We start from the raw sequence: 23,407 nt of genomic DNA on the forward strand, positions 1-23,407 counted from the left end.
AAGACAGCACTTCTGAAAGTGCAGCCCATCCACTGATCTATAAACCAGGATCATATGGTGTTCAAATTTCTGGAATAATGTTTATTCACTGAGTTAAGGTTGAGACTGTTTGGCCCGTCTTGAAATGATCTCATTTGTGACATTTATTTTCCAAGCATTGATCTTTTCCTAGCTTGGAGCAGCTCGGAAAGCAATCCTATAATACTGTCTTATGTCAGTGGGTTGAGAGTCTAGCTTGCATTCCATGAGAAAATAGTTGGTCTCAGCATTCAACATGTTTGGCAGTACCCATTTCTATTTGTCACTAGCTGTTGTTACCCCGCAGCAACAAAGAAGAAAAATCACTTCCATGGGTTTGCTGAGGCATTAGTGCCACCTCATTTATATATGGGCTGCTACCAGCGGTACAGCATTGATGTAATATTGCTCTCAGTTTTTCATGGATTTATTTTGCATTGTTTATTGTTTTCTGACTTGACTATATAAGTTCTTGTTTTGTAGAAAGTTAATGAATGGTGAAATTAGCTTATTGTGCCTGACGCTAGAAAGCTAGACAATTCCCTGTATTAATAGTAATATACATTACAACCTAACCAATGTTGAAATATTTAATTTATCACTAAATAAAACTTTGTGTAATGTTATTTAGGCAATAATCTATATAAAGCCTAGATGCATTATTTTCAGCTAATATTATGTCAAATTCGTACATTTATTTAATCAAACCTTTAGTTATTTTATGTGTGTGTCCACAGTGGTTTCTTATAAGTTCTGATTTATTGAAATGAATGGAAAGATAATTCAGCTGGTTCTTTAAGAAGCATCATAACCTTTCAGTCAGAGTTTCCTTCCTGTGGTCCACCCGGGCGATACTTGACAGTCAGATGGTAAAGATGAAAACCTACCCCGATAATTGGCCTGAGCTGCATCCAGGATGTGAGTTTCTTACAACTGGTACATTTTTTTTTTCCTTTTATTTTGTTGCAGCTCATCATCAGATTCATCAGACAGTGACGATTCTTTGTCAGAGGATGAACTTGCCAAAGTTTTGGAAGAAGTGGAAGAAAAGAAGAAGCTAATCGCAATCCTAAGGACCAAAGCCTGGCGTATGAAAAGAAAACTTGTAACATTAAAGTAAGTGATTTGTCATTTCTGCATAACTTTTCAGGTATTCTCTAATAACCTACCCTTTAAAGAATTTGAGATCCTATAATCCATGTTCATTTAAAAAATGCAATGCAAGACAAAATCAGTTCCATCATTTTTAAAAAAAATTTTTTTATTAAAGGTTTTCATAAAATATCAATAACAAAATGAGAAAGAAAAAAGAACCCAACAGGGTTAAGTACAAAACACAATCTAAAAAAGCAACCCCTCCAAACCCCTCTCCCCCTGTACAAAAATAGTAAATTAACATTAATACCTGACTTAACACAACAGGTGTATACACCCCCTCAGACCCTCCAGTGTAAATAACATAAACAAAAATAAAGTAAACCCCCCCCTCCCCCGCCGAGCATCTGCTGCCATTGACCAATGTCTATCGTTCTGCCAGAAAGTCTAAGAACGGTTGCCACTGCCTAAAGAACCCTTGTACCGACCCTCTCAAGGCGAATTTCACCCTCTCCAATTTAATGAACCCTGCCATATCGCTGATCCAGGATTCCACTGTTGGGGGCCTCGCATCCTTCCACCTTCCACTGAAGAAGAATCCTTCGCCGGACTACTAGGGACGCAAAGGCCAGAATTCCGGCCTCTTTCGCCTCCTGCATTCCCGGCTCCTCTGCCACCCCAAATATTACGAGCCCCCAGCCCGGTCTGAACCTGGATCCTACCACCCTTGACACCGTCCTCGCTACGCCCTTCCAAAATTCCTCGAGCGCTGGGCATGCCCAGAACATATGAGTCTGATTTGCTGGGCTCCCTGAGCACCTAACACACCTGTCCTCACCACCAAAAATCCGGCTCATCCTTGTCCCGGTCATGTGTGCCCTGTGCAGCACCTTAAACTGTATGAGGCTGAGCCTCGCGCACAAAGAGGAAGAATTCACCCTCCCTAGGGCATCTGCCCACGTCCCCTCTTCGATCTCCTCTCCCAACTCCTCCTCCTACTTACCTTTCAACTCCACCACCGAGGCCTCCTCCTCCTTCTGCATCACCGAATAAGCTTCCGAGATCTTCCCCACTCCCACCCACCCCCCTGAGAGCACGCAGTCCTGTACTGTGTGTGGCAGTAGACGCGGGAATTCCACCACCTGCCGTCTGGCAAACGCCCTTACCTGTAAGTACCTGAAAGTGTTCCCCGGGGGGGAGCCCGTACTTCTCCTCCAGCTCACCCAAGCTCGCGAACTTCCCGTCCACAAACAGGCCCCCCAATTTTCGTATCCCTGCCCTGTGCCACCCCGAAAACCCTCCACCTGTTCTTCCTGGGGCGAACCGGTGGTTCCCCCGTAATGGGGTCCACGCCGAGGCCCCAACTTCCCCCCTATGCCGCCTCCATTGCCCCCAGATTTTGAGGGCCGCCACCACCACCGGGCTCATGGTATACCTCCTTGGAGGGAGCGGCAGTGGCGCCGTTGCCAGCGCCCCCAGACTCGTACCCGCACAGGACGCCGTCTCCCGCCTCTTCCATGCAGCCCCCTCCCCCTCCATCGCCCACTTGCGCACCATTGTCGCATTAGTAGTACCCACAGAGGTTGGGCAGTGCAAGCCCCCCCCTATCTCTACTCCCCTCCAGGAACACCCTTCTCACCCTCGGAGTCCCTCGCGCCCACACAAACCCCATTATACTCCTGTTAACCCGCCTGAGAAAAGCCTTCGGGATAAACACGGGGAGGCACTGGAACAGGAACAAAAACCTTGGGAGCACCGTCATTTTGATTGACTGCACCCTACCTGCCAAGGACAGCGGCAACGCGTCCCACCTCTTGAACTCCTCCTCCATTTGCTCCACCAGCCTTGTAAAGTTAAGCCTATGCAGGGCCCCCAGCTCCTGGCCACCTGGAGCCCCAAATATCTGAAGCTCCTCTCTGCCCTTTTTAGTGGGAGCTCGCCAATCCCCCTCTCCTGGTCCCCTAGCTGAACTACGAACAGCTCGCTCTTCCCCATATTGAGCTTGTACCCCGAAAAGTCTCCGAATTCCCTAAGGATCCTCATTACCTCTGGCATTCCTCCCACCGGGTCCGCCACATACAGCAGCAGGTCGTCCGCATAAAGCGACACCCTATGCTCCTCCCCACCCCGCACCAACCCCCTCCAGTTCCTCGACTCTCTCAGTGCCATAGCCAGGGGTTCAATCGCCAGTGCGAAGAGCAAGGGGGACAGGGGACACCCCTGTCTCGTCCCTCGATGCAACCGAAAGTACTCGGACCTCCTCCTATTTGTGGCCACACTCGCCATTGGGACCTCATTCAACAGCCTAACCCACCAGACAAACCCCTCCCCAAACCCGAACCTCTTCAGCACCTCCCACAGGTACCCTCACTCTACCCTATCGAAGGCTTTCTCAGCGTCCATCGCCACCACTATCTCCGCCTCCCCCTCCCTCGCCGGCATCATGATAACGTTCAAAAGCCTCCACACATTCGCGTTCTTCTGTCTCCCCTTCACAAACCCCGTCTGGTCTTCATGGATGATCTGCGACACACAATCCTCAATCCTCGTGGTTAAGACCTTCGCCAGCACCTTGGCATCACATTTAGCAAGGAAATCGGTCTGTAAGACCCACATTGCAGGGGATCCTTGTCCCGCTTCAGGATCAAGGAGATCAGTGCCCGGGACATCGTCGGGGGTAAAGCCCCCCCTCCCTTGCCTCATTAAAGGTCCTAACTAACAGCAGGCTCAACAGGTCCATATATTTTTTATAGAACTCGACCGGGAAACCGTCCGGCACCGGTGCCCTCCCCGCCTGCATGCTCCCTATCCCTTTGATCAGCTCCTCCAGCCCAATCGGGGCCCCCAGTCCCACCACCAGTCCCTCTTCCACCTTTGGAAACCTTAATTGGTCCAGGAAACGGCCCATCCCTCCCTCCTCCCGTGGGGGCTCGGATCGGTACAATTCCTCGTAGAAGTCCCTGAAGACCCCATTGATGCCAACCCCACTCCGCACCACGTTCCCTCCCCTGTCCTTAACTCCCCCGATCTCCCTAGCTGCGTCCCGCTTCCGAAGCTGATGCGCCAGCATCCGGCTTGCCTTTTCCCCATACTCGTAGACCGCCCCCTGGGCCTTCCTCCACTGCACCTCCACCTTCCTGGTGGTCACCAGGTCGAATTCGGCCTGGAGGCTGCGCCTCTTCCTCAACAATCCTTCCTCAGGCTCTTCCGCATACCTCCTGTCTACCCTCACCATCTCCCTCACCAGCCTCTCCCTCTCCCCCCGCTCCCTCCACTCCTTGTGGGCCCTAATGGAGATCAGCTCTCCCCTCACCACTGCCTTCAGTGCCTCCCATACCATCCCCACTCGGACCTCCCCATTGTCGTTGGTCTCCAAGTACCTCTCTATACTTCCTCGGACCTGCTCGCTCACCTCCCCGTCCGCCAACAGCCCCACCTCCAAGCGCCACAGTGGGCGCTGGTCCCTCTCCTCCCCCATCTCCAAGTCCACCCAATGCGGGGCGTGGTCCGAAATGGCTATTGCCGAATACTCAATATCCTCTACTCTCGCTATCAGCGCCCTACTCAAAATGAAAAAGTCGATTCGAGAATAAGCCTTATGGACATGTGAGAAGAATGAAAATTCCCTAGCCCCCGGCCTTGCAAATCTCCAAGGGTCCACCCCTCCCATTTGGTACATAAATCCCCTCAACACTCTAGCCGCCGCCGGCTTCCTACCCGTCCTAGACCTGGAGCGATCCAGTGCCGGATCCAACACCGTGTTAAAGTCTCCCCCCATTATCAGGCCCCCCACTTCCAAGTCTGGGATCCGACCCAACATACGCCGCATAAAACCCGCATCGTCCCAGTTCGGAGCATACACATTGACCAGTACCACACTCTCTCCCTGCAACTTACCACTTACCATTATGTACCTACCGCCATTATCTGCCACAATGCTCGACGCCTCGAATGACACCTTCTTTCCCACCAAGATCGCCACCCCTCGACTTTTGGCATCTAGCCCCGACTGAAACACCTGACCTACCCACCCTTTCCTCAGTCTTATCTGGCCTGCCACCTTCAGGTGTGTCTCCTGGAGCATAACCACATCCGCCTTGAGCCCCGTCAGGTGCGTGAATACGCGGGCCCGCTTAACTGGCCCATTCAATCCCCTTACATTCCAGGTTATCAGCCGGATCAGGGGGCTACCCGCCCCCCTCCCCCGCCGATGAGTCATAACCCCTCCTTGGCCAGCCACGCTCCCGCACCCCATACCCGGCCCATTCCCCACAGCGGCATACCCCCGTCTCGACCCCCCCCCCCACTCGTTCCAGCTCCTCCTTGACCTTAGCTGCAGCAACTCGATTCCCCCCCCCCCCCCCACCCGGGCTAGGACCCAACCTAGCTGGTTTACTTCCCCCATTGCACTTCCGCAAGTCAGCTGACTCCTGCTGACCCCGGCCACTCCCGCCTCTCCTTCGACTCTTCCCATTGTGTGGCACACCCTCCTCTCCCGCTCCCCATCCACAGGCTCTCCCCCTCCCCCCTCCGTTCTAAGTGTGGGAAACAATCCTCGCTTCCCCGCCCCGGCCCCGCCACCAACCAAAACAGTGCCCAACCCGCCCTACATCCACCCTCCCCAACCCGAAAGAGAAAAACACAAGAGAAAAAGAAACCCAAAACAATGCAAAGGTCCTCCGAACCACAAATAGGCATAACATATCCACCGCAGTCCCCAATTGCCCATCCCGACCCTCAATCTGTGTCCAGCTTCTCGGCCTGAATAAAGGCCCACGCCTCCTCCGGAGACTCAAAATAATGGTGCCGGTCCCTGTAGGTAACCCACAGTCGCGCCGGCTGCAACATGCCAAACCTCACGGCCTTCCTGTGCAGCACCGCCTTCGCTCGATTGTACCCGGCCCTCCTCTTCGCCACCTCCGCACTCCAGCCCTGGTATATCCGAACCTCCGCGTTCTCCCACCTGCTGCTTCTCTCCTTCTTGGCCCACCTGAGCACACACTCCCGATCGACGAACCGATGGAACCGCACCAGCACCGCCCGCGGAGGCTCGTTAGCCTTGGGCCTCCTCGCCAACACTCTATGGGCCCCTTCCAGCTCCAGTGGCCCCTGGAAGGACCCCACTCCCATCAGCGAGTTCAACAGGGTGGCCACGTAGGCCCCCACTTCCGGCCCCTCCAGCCCCTCCGGGAGGCCCAGAGTCCGCAGATTCTTCCGCCTCGACCGATTCTCCATCTCCTCGAACCGCTCCTGCCATTTCTTGTGGAGTGCCTCGTGCGCCTCCACCTTTACCGCCAGGCCTAAGATCTCGTCCTCATTGTCAGAGATCTTTTGTTGAGCCTCTCGGATCGCCACCCCCTTGGCCGTCTGTGTCTCCAGCAGCTTATCAATAGAAGCCATCATCGGCTCTAGCAGGTCCGTTTTAATCTCTCTGAGGCAGCGCTGGTTACCCTCCTGTTGCTCCTCCGCCCACTGCCTCCACGCTGCCTGGTCTCTGCCCGCTGCCATTTTGTCCTTCTTCCCTCCCTTCTTCTGGTCCACCACCACCTTTTTTGTCGCCCCGCTCCTAGTTAAAGCCATATACTGACGGGGGGCTATTATTAACTCCTTCCCACACCGGGAAATGTTGAGAAAGTGCCCTTGGGGGCTCTGAAAAGAGCCCAAAAGTCCGTTTTTGTAGGAGCCGCCGAATGTGCAACTTTGCTCCGCATAGCCGCAATTGGAAGTCTCAAGAGGGAATCCTTTTGGCAGTATTCGCTTCACCAATCTGCCCCAAAAAGTCTGTGGAAAGTCCTGAAAAAGGTCTAAGAGTCCATTCCAGACGGGAGCTGCCGAATGCGCGACCTACTCCTCCATGGCCGCCACCGGAAGCCTCGTCCCCGCTTCTTCAATGGCCTTGGTCGATCTTTTCACAGTTGTTCCCTCTGCTGCTAGAATTCACCTTTAATAAAGGCCCTTAAGTCAGCTTGCTGCTTTAAGCTTGCCCTTCCCCCACCTGCATGCTGGAAGAGGCCCCTCTCTCCCCTGCAGTTACAGCCAAATCTTTTACTGTTTCTGCCAGGTCTGGTAACCAAGAGACATACCATTCCTGGGGGACACTGTCAGGGGAATGTTGCAGTCTTCTTCCCACACCGGGAAATGCCAAACAAATGCTGTGGGGGCTCTGTAAAGAGCCCAAAGGTCCGTTCCAAGCGGGAGCTACCGAACATGCGACCTAGGTCTGCATAGCCGCACCCGGAAGTCTCAATTCCATCATTATGATCTCTAATTCAACTTTCTGTTTAGCCAGACCATTGCATCAGGCTTACATTAACACTGCAATGAAGTTACCGTGAAAAGCTCCCAGTCATCACATTCCAGCGCCTGTTCGGGTACACAGAGGGAGAATTCAAAATGTCCAATTCACCTAAAGCGCGTCATTCGGGACTTGTGGGAGGAAACCGGAGCACCCGGAGGAAACCCACGCAGAATCAGGGAGAACGTGCAGACTCCTCACAGACAGTGACCCAGCCGGGAATCGAACCTGGGATCCTGGGGCTGTGAAGTAACAGGGCTAACAGTGCTAGGGTGGCACAGTTGCTTCACAGCTCCAGGGTCCCAGGTTCTATTCCCGGCTTGGGTCACTGTCTGTGCGGAGTCTGCAGGTTCTCACCGTGTCAGTGTGGGTTTCCTCTGGGTGCTCCGGTTTCCTCCCACAATCCAAAGATGTGCAGGTTAGGTGGATTGGCCATGCTAAATTGCCCTTAGTGTCCAAAAAGGTTAGGTGGGGTTACTGGGTTACGGGGCTGGGGTGGAAGCATAGGCTTAAGTGGGGTGCTCTTTCCAAAGAGCCGGTGCAGACCCGATGGGCTGAATGGCCTCCTTCTGCACTGTAAATTCCATGATTCTAACCACTGTGCTACTGTGCCACCCTTGATCAGTGCGTGCAAAATTCCTTTGCCTGTTATTTTATAACAACTGCAAAATGAACCATGTTTTTTTGCAGGTTTGTGCATGAATTAAAATAACAGAGAAAGGTATTTCATACAAACATGATCATATTTTGTGTACTAATATTTGTGCAATGTGAGAAAGATAATTTTCAAAAAGGTATTGTCACCCTGCTGAAAATTACAATGGTTAAGCAGTCCAATGATTCATTTAGCTAGCAAAGGCATGAGGACACATTTATTCTGTAAAGTTCGGTTGAGAGTTTTGGCTTCAAGGGATTGAATTTCCAGTTTGCATGTCATTTTAGTCATTAGGTAACAATGAACTATTCTTGTCTTTAGCGTGTCCATAGCCGGGCAGCACGGTGGCACAGCAGTTAGCACTGCTGCCTCACAGCGCCAGGGGCCGTGGTGCAATACCGGCCTTGAGTGATACTGTGTGAAGTTTGCACTTTCTCCCCATGTCTGCAATTGTTTCGCCCAGGTGCTCTGGTTTACATAAGAACATAAGAAGTAGGAACAGGAGTAGGCCATCTGGCCCCTCGAGCCTGCTCCGCCATTTATTGAGATCATGGCTGATCTTTGTGGACTCAGCTCCACTTCCCGGCCCGTACACCATATCCCCGAATCCCTTTATTCTTTAGAAAGGCATCTATCTTTTTCTTAAAAACGTTTAAAGAAGGAGCCTCAACTGCTTCACTGGGCAAGGAATTCCAGAGATTCACAACCCTTTGGGTGAAGAAGTTCCTCCTACACTCCGTCCTAAATCTACCTCCCCTTATTTTGAGGTTATGCCCCCTAGTTCTGCTTTCCCCGGCCAGTGGAAACAACCTGCCCGCATCTATCCTATCTATTCCCTTCATAATTTTATATGTCTCAATAAAATCCCCCCGCATCCTTCTAAACTCCAATGAGTACAGTCGCAGTCTACTCAACCTCTCGTCATAATCTAATCCCCTCAACTCTGGGATCAACCTAGTGAATCTCCTCTGCACTCCCTCCAGTGCCAATATGTCCTTTCTCAGGAAAGGAGACCAAAACTGAACACAATACTCCAGATGCGGCCTCACCAACACCCTATACAATTGCAGCATAACCTCCCTAGTTTTGAACTCCATCCCTCTAGCAATGAAAGACAAAACTCGATTAGCCTTATTAATCACCTGTTGCACCTGTTGCACCTGGACACCAACTTTTTGCGACTCGTGCACCAGCACACCCAGGTCCCTCTGCACAGCAGCATGTTTTAACATCTTACCGTTTAAATAATAATCCATTCTGCTGTTATTCCTCCCAAAATGGATAGCCTCACACTTGGCAACATTGAATTCCATCATTGATTTCCTCCCACAGTCCAAAGATCTGTAAGTTAGGTGGGGTTACGGGGATCGGTAGGGCAGCGGGCCAGGGTAAGGGTGCTCTCTCAGAGGGTCGTGCAGACTTGATTGGCTGAATGGCCACCTTCTGCACTGTGGGACCTCTATGGTTTTGGTCTCACTGTATCAGCCATTTTAAACTGAGTTCTTTGGAGCCACATTACAATTCTCTAGCTTTATTTCTGGATAAGACTAGCTAGTATTTGTAAGATAAAATAGTCAACTATGTTGAGTTTCTATTCATGGAATTATAGATCATAGAATTGTTACAGGACAGATGGAGGTCATTCAGCACATTGCGTCATAGAATCCTTACACAGCAGAGGGAGGCAATTCAGCCCATTGAGTCTGCACCGACCCTCTGAAAGAGCTCCCTACCTAGGCCCACTCCCTTGCCTTATCACCTAACGTTTGGACATTTAAGGGGCAATTTAGTATGGCCAATCCACCCAGCCTTCACATCTTTGGACTGTGGGAGGAAACCGGAGCACCCAGAGGAAACCAACGTAGAAAAGGGGAGAACGTCCAGACAGTCACTCAAGGCTGAAATTGAATCCGGGTTCTTGGAGCTGCAGAGCAGCTGTGCAAAGCATTGTGCCGCCCATGTGTGTCCATGTTAGCTCACTGCAAAAGCAGCTGAGCTAGACTCACTCCCTTGCCCTATTCTTGTAGCACTATTTTTCCTTCAGGTGCTTATCCAATTGCACAGTATGGTGCAAAACACAAATCTGCTCGGCCATTTGAAAACAGTGCTGAGTTCAAACACACCCCATTTTCTCTGTTCCAAGGGTCTTGACACACTGTGCAGGAACTATGATTTTATGGAGGAAGGGCTGACTTATTTGTTTAATTTCCATGATCTCAAGTGATTTAACTTCAAGAATGCCAAAGTCCAAGCAATCATGATAATTTAAATTACAGGAGAAAGGTTGCTGATTTTTTTGACTAATCGACTCCGATTGGCAAAGGATGTTGCCGTGAAGAAAGCAATGGGAAACTATAAGCTCCCTAGACACGTGGAAAATTCAAAAAAAGTACAAGGCTTAAACATTTTGTAGTTGTTTATAGAGAATGGGTCCTTGGGTCCCGGGTGATTGGTATCTGGGCAGGATGGCACTTAGGTGGCCCACCTTGGCACTGCCAGGGTGTCCACATGGCACTGCCAGGCTGATAAGGCACTGTCAGGGTGCCAATTTCAGAGTGCCAAGGTGCCCAGATAGCATTTTGCCCGTGCCGGGGAATGAGCCCGGGGTGCCCTGCCTGTATGAGGTAGGGTGCAGGGGGCTTGAGAGCACCCCAACAGGTGGGCATTGGGGGCATTGGGTGATCCAAGGGTCGCAATGGGGAGGGGGGGGGGGGTGTTGAGAGATCAGGGCACCATTTAAAATGAATTTTGAAGGAGATGGGTTAGCCAATTCTGGAAATTGACCAACTTGGCCTTCTCACCTTGTTTGGACAAATCTGGCTCAAAAGGTTATGATGGGAAATCAAGGGAATCCCTGTAGAATGTCACCCTACCTATATATTTTGGCTTTATTTTTCCGTTCATAAGTACTCAATGCTCACAATTACAATTTGACATTAATACTTCTCATTTTGATTGAATTTGATATAAAATTTGATAGCACGCTCAAAGATATCATGTGCACTCAAAGCTATTCTTGCTTGCTCAAAGCAATCAGAGACTCTCAAAGCTATCTGGCACACTCAAAGCTGTCAAATATGCTCAGCAGCCTCCATTGAAAAATACAAGGAAATTGCTTACTTAGATAATGGCTGGAACGTTCCGGCCCTTCACGCTGGTGGGGTCTTCTGGTCCCATCGATGATGCAGCCCAGTTGTGGATTTCCCAGCAGTGATAGTTGCATTCAACTGGAAACCCATTGACAATGGTGGCCCATAAGATCCCATCGCCAGAAAATAGCAGGCCGCCTCTGCCGCTGAGAAACACACGGTGGGTTGCATGGAAAATCTCATCCAATATGATTTATTCCGTTTTTCATTTAGTCCAAATAAATTGTTCTGATATATAGTGCATGCTTGAGAGCACCACCTGATCGCCATCAGTTAATTACTTTTAGTCGCTGTCTCTAAAATCTCCAACCACCCACTTCCCAAGACTCCAGTTCTAAATTTGCGCCCCCAACAATGCTTCACTCCCTCAAGTCTCCTTGCTCAACCCATCATTCCCTCCAGTCTCTGTGCTCTCAAACCCTCTTTCTCTCCACTCTCTGCACTCTTCCCCCTTGCTCCCTCTAATCCCTGAGCTGGGGCCTCCAGCCTCAGAACCCCCAGAAGACGCCTGCCAGGGGCATCGAAGGCCATGGGACGTGGTAAGCAGCTGACTGCCTCCACCTCAAATGTGAATCCTGGGGACACACCTAGACGTTATGGTAGAGAAAGGAAGGTCAAGCACTTTGAGGATAAAACACAAAAAACACCTTTGTACACAACTAGTATGATGCCTCTGTCACTTTCCTCTGCAATGCGCAGCAACTTCCAAACCCTTGGCCTTTCTCTCCAGGCACAGCAGTATGTGGGGGTTATGGGTGATCAGTGGGGCAGACAGGCAGGGACAGGAGTTGCACCCAGAATGGGTACACATGATCCAGGGGTTGGCATGCTGGTGCCCTGTGCGGTTGACCCCCTGGTTGCCCCCCCCCCCCCCCCCCCCCCAGTATCTCCCCCCACTCTCCCATGGTGGCTCACCCCTCCAGAGGGTCCCCCATCCCCAACCAAGGGTCTCCCACCCCCAACCGAGGGTTCCCCATCCACAGCCGAGGGTGCCCCATCCCCAACGGAGTACTGGGGTGGCAGATCCAGCACCTCCGGGCTCTTTGAGCAAAGATGGCTACTCACCTCCTTGGCTCCCCACAGAAATCTTTCTGCCAGGTTCACGTTTTTTAAAAGGAGTACTGATTAGTGCCAACGTGACCACTTGCTGGGAAGGCCGCTGAATGACGGGAGGCCGTTGTATATGTGCTGGCTCTCATTAATTGTAAGTAAATAGGGTGTAAGTGGTGATAATTCGTTTCTTGCCACACTACGGCGAGATAACGATTTTGCCTACAGGAGCAGGCCAGTTGATTTGCAAATGTTGGCTTCTTGTTTTCGGCCTCTCCTGCTATTCACCGGCTCATTTCGCTTGAGCGAGAGTGTAACAAGGCTGGAGAATCACGCCCATAGCCTCATAAACGGAGATTCCAGACCCAAATCTTTAGAGGCTGGCTCAGAAAAATCCACTTCCAGTTTCCAGCTAGTCCTGCAAACAGAGACCTTTAGTTGGGGAGTGTGGGGGGAAGATGATGAGGGGTGGACGAAGGGAGTGAAAGGGAAGAAGGTGAAGGGAAGGGGGAGAGCAGGAAGGGGAAGGAAGGGGGAGGGTGAAGAGGAGGAGAGAGTGAGGAGGAAAGTGGATGGAAGGGGTGGGGAAGGAGGAGAAAGTAGGGGTGGGAATGAGAGCAGTGGAGGAGGGGAGCGGTAGGGACGGGACAGGCAAAGCAGGGATGCTGTAGAGGGGAAGGGGTGAGGATGGAAAGAAGTGTGGGATGGAGGGAAGGGGAATGAGAGGTCATCATAGAATTTACAGTGCAGAAGGAGGCCATTCGGCCCATCGAGTCTGCACCAGCTTTTGAAAAGAGCACCCTACCCAAGGGCAACACCTCCCCCCTATCCCCATAACCCAGTAACCCCACCCAACACTAAGGGCAATTTTGGACACTAAGGGCAATTTATCATGGCCAATCCACCTAACCTGCACGTCTTTGGACTGTGGGAGGAAACCGGAGCACCCGGAGGAAACCCACGCACACACGGGGAGGATGTGCAGACTCCGCACAGACAGTGACCCAAGCCGGAATCGAACCTGGGACCCTGGAGCTGTGAAGCAATTGTGCTATCCACAATGCTGGTGTTTGGAGAGGGGAGTAAAAGGTGTTTGAGGAGGCGAATAAGCAGTGTGGTGGGTGGAAGGGGAGAAAAGAGAAGGAAGGTCAGGGTGTGGGGGGAGTGTGACCATGCACACTGTATACACAAAGCTGGGCCTAAAGGATGTATTAGCTGTGTATATGGTCACATTTTGTTGTGATCACTGCAGGACAGCAATTGATGGCAATGATATCTATTGATAACACCATCATTTGCCATCACAAGTATAGTTGTGTGTGAAAATGATAACTAAATGGACAGTTCTGAATGTAAACAAAATCAAATGACAGCCAGATGTGCAACTGAGAGCAGTTGATGTCAAATGAAAGTTGTTGAAAGCAAATCAAATCAAATTATATGAATAATTTCAGGTAGGGCAGGGTTGAATATTCCTACTCCCCTGAAATTGTAAAATCATCTTACAGGAGCTGCTGTCTTATTAATTCAATTTTGACTTGCATTTATCAGGGAATCTCAAGCATTTATAGAGAAATTTGAAGGTGCCCTGGGGAAGGGAAAAGGTCGAAAGTTTTATGCTTACAAAGTGATGATGATGAAGGTTAGTATCTGACATTCATCTTCTATGTTATTTTGTGCTCTTTGTGCATAGGTACTGACCTGCAGCATTTGGCTCATGCCCTGCACCAATTGCCTACAAAGACCTGTAATAGATGTTGTTGTGTCCCATAATGGTGAGTGTGGGTGTGACTCAGTGACCGCTTTGCACCCGGCCAGGATGGGGGCACGCTGGCTGTGTAGCTCAGAGAAGAGGGCAAAATCGTGAGTCTTGCCGGGAGTGAACCATTTTGCCATTCACCCATACACACTGTATACACAATGCTGGGACTACGAAAGGCTGATAGTGAGTTCTGGATCTCACCCAAATATAGCGAGAATATCAATAACCCTCATGTACATTCAATCTCATAACAAGATTGAAGTTGAATGCAGCAGCCTCACGGGATTTACCCGACTCCCCAGCGGGAAGTCACACAGGCATTGTTTGGTACTCCTTTTCAAAAACGTGAAGCTGGCGCAATGGCTACAGAGGAGAAGTGAGGAGCTGAGAGGGGGTGGGGTGGGAGGAACCCCTCAGGCTTCACTCCCTTTGACTGAGATTTCCAGTCCCCCTTGTACGGATAGTGACCTCATCAGTTTTCCTCTCTCTTCCTGATCTCTTGTGTTCTAGTGCTACAGCTAGAAGTGTCCCCAGGATGCACACCAGAGGTGGAGGCAGCCTGATACCTCCAAGCCCTGTGGCCCCGGCTGACTTACTGGTGTCACTGGCATCGCCGTGCCACAATGTTCTGCCCACTGTCCTTGAGATGAGCCGGTGTCAGGAGGGAAGATTTAGAAGAACTGGAGACCACTGTAGTCTCCTTGGTGGTGGGCCTCCGATTGGGCTCCAGCGCTTCCTCCTCTCTGACAGTGCCCATAGAGCCCTGGGAGACTCCATGGAACAGAGGTGCAGCTGGAGTGAGCTCCAGAGTCCGCTGAGTTATCAAGCGCTGCCAGTTCTGGAGGCTCCCCATTGTCTGCACCATGGTGTCGAGGCCCTCAGCGTTGCTCCTTTTTGACAGGGCCATGCTCTGCAGTGCCCCTGGCAATGTCCACTTACAACTGGGACATGTCCCTCAGTGACTGGGACATGATGCCGAGGCCCTCAGCCTTGGTCATCATAGACTGAATTATGCCTTGGATACCACCACTCAGGATGCGGACGTCCTGCCCAGGCTTTCCACTGCGGTCACCACGCTAGCAGTGCGGGCCTGAGTTCCATGCATTGTTGGCACAATCTCCTCCGCCTGCAGTCTTTGGGACACCAGACCAGAGAGAGACCTGGTAGGGATCTACCAGATAGTGTACATACTGTTATTGTAAATAAATCAAATTTCTTTATTTTACTCGGTTTGGACTTCCAGTGACCTTATAAAATCTGCCTCCAAAGTGGACACGATTATCTCGGCACCTTTGTAAGGTGCCAAGGGTGGGGAGGGCGGGGAGGGCCCTGCTACAGAGGCAGAGGCAGCAGGGGGGGGTTGGCGTTGCCGAACTTGCTTCATTATTATTGGGTGGTGAATGTGGTGAAAGTGCAGCGTTGGTGGGAAGGAGAAGATGTAGAGTGGGTTAGGATGGAGGAGGAATCTTGTAATGGGTCTAGTTTGAGGACTATGGTGACGGTAGCGTTGTCAATGGCACCGAGTAGGTATTCAGGGAGCCCAGTAGTTCAGTCCAAGGTGAAGATATGAAATCAGCTGAGGACATTTTAGGGTGGAAGGGATGTCGGTGCTGATGCCGCTGTGCGAGAATCATGGGTTTGAGCCGGGGGGGATGGATAGTGTATACAGGAACTGCCGGGAAGTGGGGCTGGTCAAAGTGAGGGATTTGTATTTGGAGGAAGGGTTTGCCAGTCTGGAGGAGCTAACGGAGAGGGTAGAGCTGCCGAGGTGTAGTGAGTTCAGGTATCTGCAGGTTAGGGACTTTGTGCAAAAGGTCTGGAGGGGGTTCCCTAGGTTGCCGGGATACACCCTGCTGGGGCGACTGCTGCTTCCGGATGTGGAAGGAGAGGGAAGAATTGGGGATATATACAGTGGCTGGGGGAGCAGGGAAGCGAGCGGGTGGTGGAGATCAAGGAGAAATGGGAAGTGGAGTTGGGAGGGGAGATCAATTGGGGAGTATGGAGCGAGGCACTGTGAAGGGTAAACGGGACCTCCTCTTGTGCAAGGATGAGCCTAATACAGTTTAAGGTGATGCACAGGGTACATATGACTCAGGCGAGAATGAGTGGGTTCTTTCAGGGGTGTAGCAGATGAGTGTGAAAGGTGTGGGTGGGGGCCAGCGAATCATGCGCACATGTTTTGGGGCTGCGAATAATTGGGAAGATTCTGGGCGGAAGTGTTCGCGGTCTTAGCCAGGGTAGTGGAGGAGGAGGTAGACCCGGGCTCTATGGTGGCGATATTTGGGGTTTCAGAGAACAAAGAACAAAGAACAAAGAAATGTACAGCACAGGAACAGGCCCTTCGGCCCTCCAAGCCCGCGCCGACCATACTGCCCGACTAAACTACAATCTTCTACACTTCCTGGGTCCGTATCCTTCTATTCCCATCCTATTCATATATTTGTCAAGATGCCCCTTAAATGTCCCTATCGTCCCTGCTTCCACTACCTCCTCCGGTAGCGAGTTCCAGGCACCCACTACCCTCTGCGTAAAAAACTTGCCTCGTACATCTACTCTAAACCTTGCCCCTCTCACCTTAAACCTATGCCCCCTAGTAATTGACCCCTCTACCCTGGGGAAAAGCCTCTGACTATCCACTCTGTCTATGCCCCTCATAATTTTGTAGACCTCTATCAGGTCGCCCCTCAACCTCCTTCGTTCCAGAGAGAACAAACCGAGTTTATTCAATCGCTCCTCATAGCTTATGCCCTCCATACCAGGCAACATTCTGGTAAATCTCTTCTGCACCCTCTCTAAAGCCTCCACATCCTTCTGGTAGTGTGGCGACCAGAATTGAACACTATACTCCAAGTGTGGCCTAACTAAGGTCCTATACAGCTGCAACATGACTTGCCAATTCTTATACTCAATGCCCCGTCCAATGAAGGCAAGCATGCCGTATGCCTTCTTGACTACCTTCTCCACCTGTGTTGCCCCTTTCAATGACCTGTGGACCTGTACTCCTAGATCTCTTTGACTTTCAATACTCTTGAGGGTTCTACCATTTACTGTATATTCCCTACCTGCATTAGCCCTTCCAAAATGCATTACCTCACATTTGTCCGGATTAAACTCCATCTGCCATCTCTCCGCCCAAGTCTCCAGACAATCTAAATCCTGCTGTATCCTCAGACAGTCCTCATCGCTATCCGCAATTCCACCAACCTTTGTGTCGTCTGCAAACTTACTAATCAGACCAGTTACATTTTCCTCCAAATCATTTATATATACTACAAACAGCAAAGGTCCCAGCACTGATCCCTGTGGAACACCACTGGTCACAGCCCTCCAATTAGAAAAGCATCCCTCCATTGCTACCCTCTGCCTTCTATGGCCTAGCCAGTTCTGAATCCACCTTGCCAGCTCACCCCTGATCCCGTGTGACTTCACCTTTTGTACTAGTCTACCATGAGGGACCTTGTCAAAGGCCTTACTGAAGTCCATGTAGACAACATCCACTGCCCTACCTGCATCAATCATCTTAGTGACCTCCTCGAAAAACTCTATCAAGTTAGTGAGACACGACCTCCCCTTCACAAAACCGTGCTGCCTCTCACTAATACGTCCATTTGCTTCCAAATGGGAGTAGATCCTGTCTCGAAGAATTCTCTCCAGTAATTTCCCTACCACTGAAGTAAGGCTCACCGGCCTGTAGTTCCCGGGATTATCCTTGCTACCCTTCTTAAACAGAGGAACAACATTGGCTATTCTCCAGTCCTCCGGGACATCCCCTGAAGACAGCGAGGATCCAAAGATTTCTGTCAAGGCCTCAGCAATTTCCTCTCCAGCCTCCTTCAGTATTCTGGGGTAGATCCCATCAGGCCCTGGGGACTTATCTACCTTAATATTTTTTAAGACACCCAACACCTCGTCTTTTTGGATCACAATGTGACCCAGGCTATCTACACCCCCTTCTCCAGACTCAACATCTACCAATTCCTTCTCTTTGGTGAATACTGATGCAAAGTATTCATTTAGTACCTCGCCCATTTCCTCTGGCTCCACACATAGATTCCCTTGCCTATCCTTCAGTGGGCCAACCCTTTCCCTGGCTACCCTCTTGCTTTTTATGTATGTGTAAAAAGCCTTGGGATTTTCCTTAACCCTATTTGCCAATGACTTTTCATGACCCCTTCTAGCCCTCCTGACTCCTTGCTTAAGTTCCTTCCTACTTTCCTTATATGCCACACAGGCTTCGTCTGTTCCCAGCCTTTTAGCCCTGACAAATGCCTCCTTTTTCTTTTTGACGAGGCCTACAATATCACTCGTCATCCAAGGTTCCCGAAAATTGCCGTATTTATCTTTCTTCCTCACAGGAACATGCCTGTCCTGTATTCCCTTCAACTGACACTTGAAAGCCTCCCACATGTCAGATGTTGATTTGCCCTCAAACATCCGCCCCCAATCTATGTTCTTCAGTTCCCACCTAATATTGTCATAATTAGCCTTCCCCCAATTTAGCACATTCATCCTCGGACCACTCTTATCCTTGTCCACCAGTACTTTAAAACTTACTGAATTGTGGTCACTGTTACCGAAATGCTCCCCTACTGAAACATCTACCACCTGGCCGGGCTCATTCCCCAATACCAGGTCCAGTACCGCCCCTTCCCTAGTTGGACTGTCTACATATTGTTTTAAGAAGCCCTCCTGGATGCTCCTTACAAACTCCGCCCCGTCTAAGCCCCTGGCACTAAGTGAGTCCCAGTCAATATTGGGGAAGTTGAAGTCTCCCATCACCACAACCCTGTTGTTTTTACTCTTTTCCAAAATCTGTCTACCTATCTGCTCCTCTATCTCCCGCTGGCTGTTGGGAGGCCTGTAGTATACCCCCAACATTGTGACTGCACCCTTCTTATTCCTGATCTCTACCCATATAGCCTCACTGCCCTCTGAGGTGTCCTCTCGCAGTATAGCTGTGATATTCTCCCGAACAAGTAGCGCAACTCCGCCTCCCCTTTTACATCCCCCTCTATCCCGCCTGAAACATCTAAATCCTGGAACGTTTAGCTGCCAATCCTGCCCTTCCCTCAACCAGGTCTCTGTAATGGCAATAACATCATAGTTCCAAGTAGTAATCCAAGCTCTAAGTTCATCTGCCTTACCCGTAATGCTCCTTGCATTAAAACATAGGCACTTCAGGCCACCAGACCCGCTGTGTTCAGCAACTTTTCCCCGTCTGCTCTGCCTCAGAGCCACACTGTCCCTATTCCCTAGTTCTCCCTCAATGCTCTCACCTTCTGACCTATTGCTCCCGTACCCACCCCCCTGCCATACTAGTTTAAACCCTCCCGTGTGACACTAGCAAACCTCGCGGCCAGGATATTTATGCCTCTCCGGTTTAGATGCAACCCGTCCATCTTATACAGGTCACACCTGCCCCGGAAGAGCTCCCAGTGGTCCAGAAAACGGAAACCCTCCCTCCTACACCAGCTGTTTAGCCACGTGTTTGTCTGCTCTATCTTCCTATTTCTAGCCTCACTGGCACGTGGCACAGGGAGTAATCCCGAGATTACAACCCTCGAGGTCCTGTCCTTTAACTTTCTGCCTAGCTCCCTGAACTCCTGCTGCAGGACCTCATGCCCCTTCCTGCCTATGTCGTTAGTACCAATATGTACAACGACCTCTGCCTGTTTGCCCTCCCCCTTCAGGATTCCCTCTACCCGTTCGGAGACATCCTGGACCCTGGCACCAGGGAGGCAACATACCATCCTGGAGTCTCTTTCACGTCCACAGAAGCGCCTATCTGTGCCCCTGACTATAGAGTCCCCTATTACTATTACTCTTCTGCGCTTTGACCCTCCCTTCTGAACATCAGAGCCAGCCGTGGTGCCACTGCTCTGGCTGCTGCTGTTTTCCCCTGATAGGCTATCCCCCCCGACAGTATCCAAAGGGGTATATCTGTTCGAGAGGGGGACAACCACAGGGGATTCCTGCACTGACTGCCTGCCCTTTCTGGTGGTCACCCATTTCTCTGCCTGCACCTTGGGTGTGACCACATTTACATAACTGCGATCTATGACGCTTTCCGCCACCTGCATGCTCCTAAGTGCATCCAATTGCTGCTCCAACCGAACCATGCGGTCTGTGAGGAGCTCCAGTTGGGTGCACTTTCTGCAGATGAAGCCACCCGGGACGCTGGAAGCCTCCCGGACCTGCCACATCTCACAGTCAGAGCACAGCACCCCTCTAACTGACATTAGAGGGGTGCTGGAAGTCGGAGCTCATGGAGCGGAGGAGGCTGATGTCGTGGCCTTGCGGCGGATTTTGCTGGAGTGGCGATCGGCATCGCCACCGAGGGTAGCGGCTTGGTTGGATGACCTGTACGACTTCCTGCGGTTGGAGAAGATAAATTATGAGTTAATGGGCTCAGCAGGGAAGTTTGAGAAAAGGTGGGGGCTGCTTGTGACAGTGTTTGAGGAGCTGATAGTTGCAGGGGGCGGGGGTGGGTGGTGGGATGGGGGAGGGTCAAATAGGGGAAACTTCTGTACTGACTGTATAGTTGATTGTTGGGATGTAAGTTTCCCGGAGTGTTTATTGGTTGTAACCTGCTTTGATACATGCTTGTAATAAAATACATTTAAACAAAAAATAAAACCTGCCTCCACCTAATGTGCATCAGCAACTATGTGGTGCTCACCAGATTGGGAATTGGGAATTTGAGGGGTGCCAGGCTGAACTGATGCCAGGAGAGAGGTGGTAACTTACCTTTACAGCTCGTTGGAGGTCTTGTGGCTTCTTCCTATATTGGACAGCGGTCCTCCTTGTCATGCTGCTCGCACTGACAGCATCTGCCTCTCAGGTGGCATTGCTGACCCTGTTGCTGGTCCTCCAATCCCCTCAGGCAACAGGGTGCCCGACCTCTCCCTCACAGCATCGAGAAGCCTTGTGAGCTTGACATTCCCAAAGCGAGGAGAAGGTCTGTGTGCTGCCATTCTTGTAAGTTGTCAGGGAGTGAGTGATGAGGGAGTGCTTAAAAGTAGTTCCCCCTTGTTAACGACGAGATGCTGAGGCACGTGTGGAGCGAATCAGAGAGTGAGGGAGCCAATAATATCGAGAATCTCGTGGGGGTTCATTGTTGGCACTAAATGCCATTGAATATGGGCCACGATCTTGCCAATGCAGCCATTGCGAAACACCCACCAAACACGCCCAATGTTTTTCCGTTGAATTGCACTCTGTATGTTCCGAGCTTTTTGAAACCTTTTGCCAGGCCTGGATCTAGCTTCCTTCAACAATACAAAAAAATGGCAATCAGAATTGGGTGACTGGGGGAAGAAGCTTCACTTGGACAAGAGTTACCTCAGTTCCTGAAGACTCCAGAAGTATCTTTCCAGCCATCAACTTCACAACCTTTCATAATACACCTCATTGCATCAGTAAATTAGGAGCTAGAAAAATTACAGCAGCTTGTTTAAAGAATAGACACTGTGGTAAGAGGTTGTTGTAATAATGATGAAATAAATTATTGTTAACTTTTGGTGAATTTTGTTCTGAAAAGTAAAAATGTTTGATCACATGGACTTCAGACTTCATTTCAACTCAGCTTGGCTGATGAGCTGTGTGGTGACCCACTGTAATAGGAGATGTAAGGTAGGACCTGCACTACAGGTTTGCCGGTAGCTCCTGCCGGCTGGCTCTGCCCACGGAGAACTGTATAAATATGAATGACCTCCAGTGCCCTGCCATTTCGCCAGCTGCAGCAGGAGGCCACGCATCTGACTGTAATAAAGCCACAGTTGTACCCAACTTTAGTCTTTGTGCAATTGATCGTGCATCAAGCTGAAAGTGTGAAGTCAGTTTTATGGGTGTTATATACAGAATGCAAGTAACAGCAGGAACCCAGAAACCATGGCCAGGATTTTCCTGCTCCCCCTCCACCCACCGTGGTGTGTTTTCCAATGGCAGGCGTAGATCACCATTGGCGTCGGTGGGATCTTCTGCGTCCCAGATGTCCATGGTGTTTTGCGTGGCTTGCCAACCCCACCATGGAGGATCACCTTCGGCGGGGTCAGAAGATTCCCCCATCAGGCAGGGCTGGAAAATCCCACTCATCGTAGCAAAGCATATTGCAGCAACAAAGCAGTTTGTCACCATGCTGCCAATGCGAACGAGAAATGTTTTCCCCGGCTGGAAGAGTCAATTACTAGGGGACATAGGTTTAAGGTGTGAGGGGGAAAGCATAGAGGCAATGTGAGAGGGAAATTTTTTACACAGAAGGCACAACTCACTGGAACTCGCTGGAAGCAGGTACGATAGTAATGTTTAAGGGGTGTCTTGACCAATACATGAAATGATGGGAATAGAGGGATACAGTCCCCAGAAATGTAAAAGGTTTTAGGTTAGATGGGTATCATGGCCGGCGCAGGCTTGGAGGGCCAAAGGACCTGTTCATGTGCTGTACTTTTCTTTGTTCTTTGAGAAACAGAATAAAGCAATTAAAGAAATATCTAGCATGGTAAATCAGTTATGAATTCAGAATGATTTTAAAAACATCATAAACTATAATACCTGCAGTAAGTGCACCCAACTCCAGCTCCTCAGAGACCGTGTTAGGGAACTGGAGCTGGAGCTGGATGAACTTCGGATTATCCGGGAGGCAGAGGGGGTAATAGACAAGAGTTACAGGGAGGTAACCACACCCAAGGTACAGGACAAAAGTAGCTGGGTTACAGTCAGGGGAAAGAAAACGAACGGGCAGACAGTGCAGGGATCCCTCGTGGCCGTTCCAAAACAAGAATACCGTTTTGGATGCAGTTGGGGGGGATGACCTACCGGGGGAAGGCCCTAGCGGCCAGGTCTCTCACACGGAGTCTGGTTCTGGGGCTCAGAAGGGAAGGGGGGAGAATAGAAAAGCAATAGTGATAGGAGACTCAATGGTTAGGGGAATGGATAGGAGATTTTGTGGTCGCGTGCGAGACTCCCGGAAGGTATGTTGCCCCCGTGTGCCAGGGACAGGGATATCTCGGATCGTGTCTTCAGGATCCTTAAGGGGGAGGGGGAGCAGCCAGAGGTCTTGGTGCACATTGGTACCAACGATGTAGGTAGGAAAATGGGTGTGGATGCAATAAACTAGTTTAGGGAGTTAGGCTGTAAGTTAAAAGCCAGGACAGACAGAGTTGTCATCTCTGGTTTGTTGCCGGTGCCACGTGATAGAGAGTCTAGGAATAGGGAGAGAGTGCAGTTGAACACGTGGCTGCAGGAATGGTGTAGGAGGGAGGGCTTCAGGTATTTGGATAATTGGAGCGCATTCTGGGGAAGGTGGGACCTGTACAAGCAGGATGGGTTGCATCCGAACCAGAGGGGCACCAATATCCTGGGAGGGAGGTTTTCTAGTACTCTTC

General features: G+C 50.6%; 1 protein-coding gene across 1 annotated transcript in view; it reads left to right on the forward strand.

Annotated features, from left to right (window-relative positions):
* The window catches only part of LOC140430124 (transmembrane channel-like protein 2-B), a 187,363-nt gene that overhangs the window by 18,378 nt on the left and 145,578 nt on the right, over positions 1-23,407 (forward strand). The window contains exons 4-5 of the mRNA XM_072517637.1: positions 988-1,134; positions 13,814-13,904. Coding sequence (XP_072373738.1) covers positions 988-1,134; positions 13,814-13,904 — 238 coding nt within the window. The remainder of the gene's footprint in view (positions 1-987; positions 1,135-13,813; positions 13,905-23,407) is intronic.

This window comes from Scyliorhinus torazame, chromosome 9 (genome assembly GCF_047496885.1).
Source record: "Scyliorhinus torazame isolate Kashiwa2021f chromosome 9, sScyTor2.1, whole genome shotgun sequence".
In the NCBI taxonomy this organism is placed as follows: Eukaryota; Metazoa; Chordata; class Chondrichthyes; order Carcharhiniformes; family Scyliorhinidae; genus Scyliorhinus; species Scyliorhinus torazame.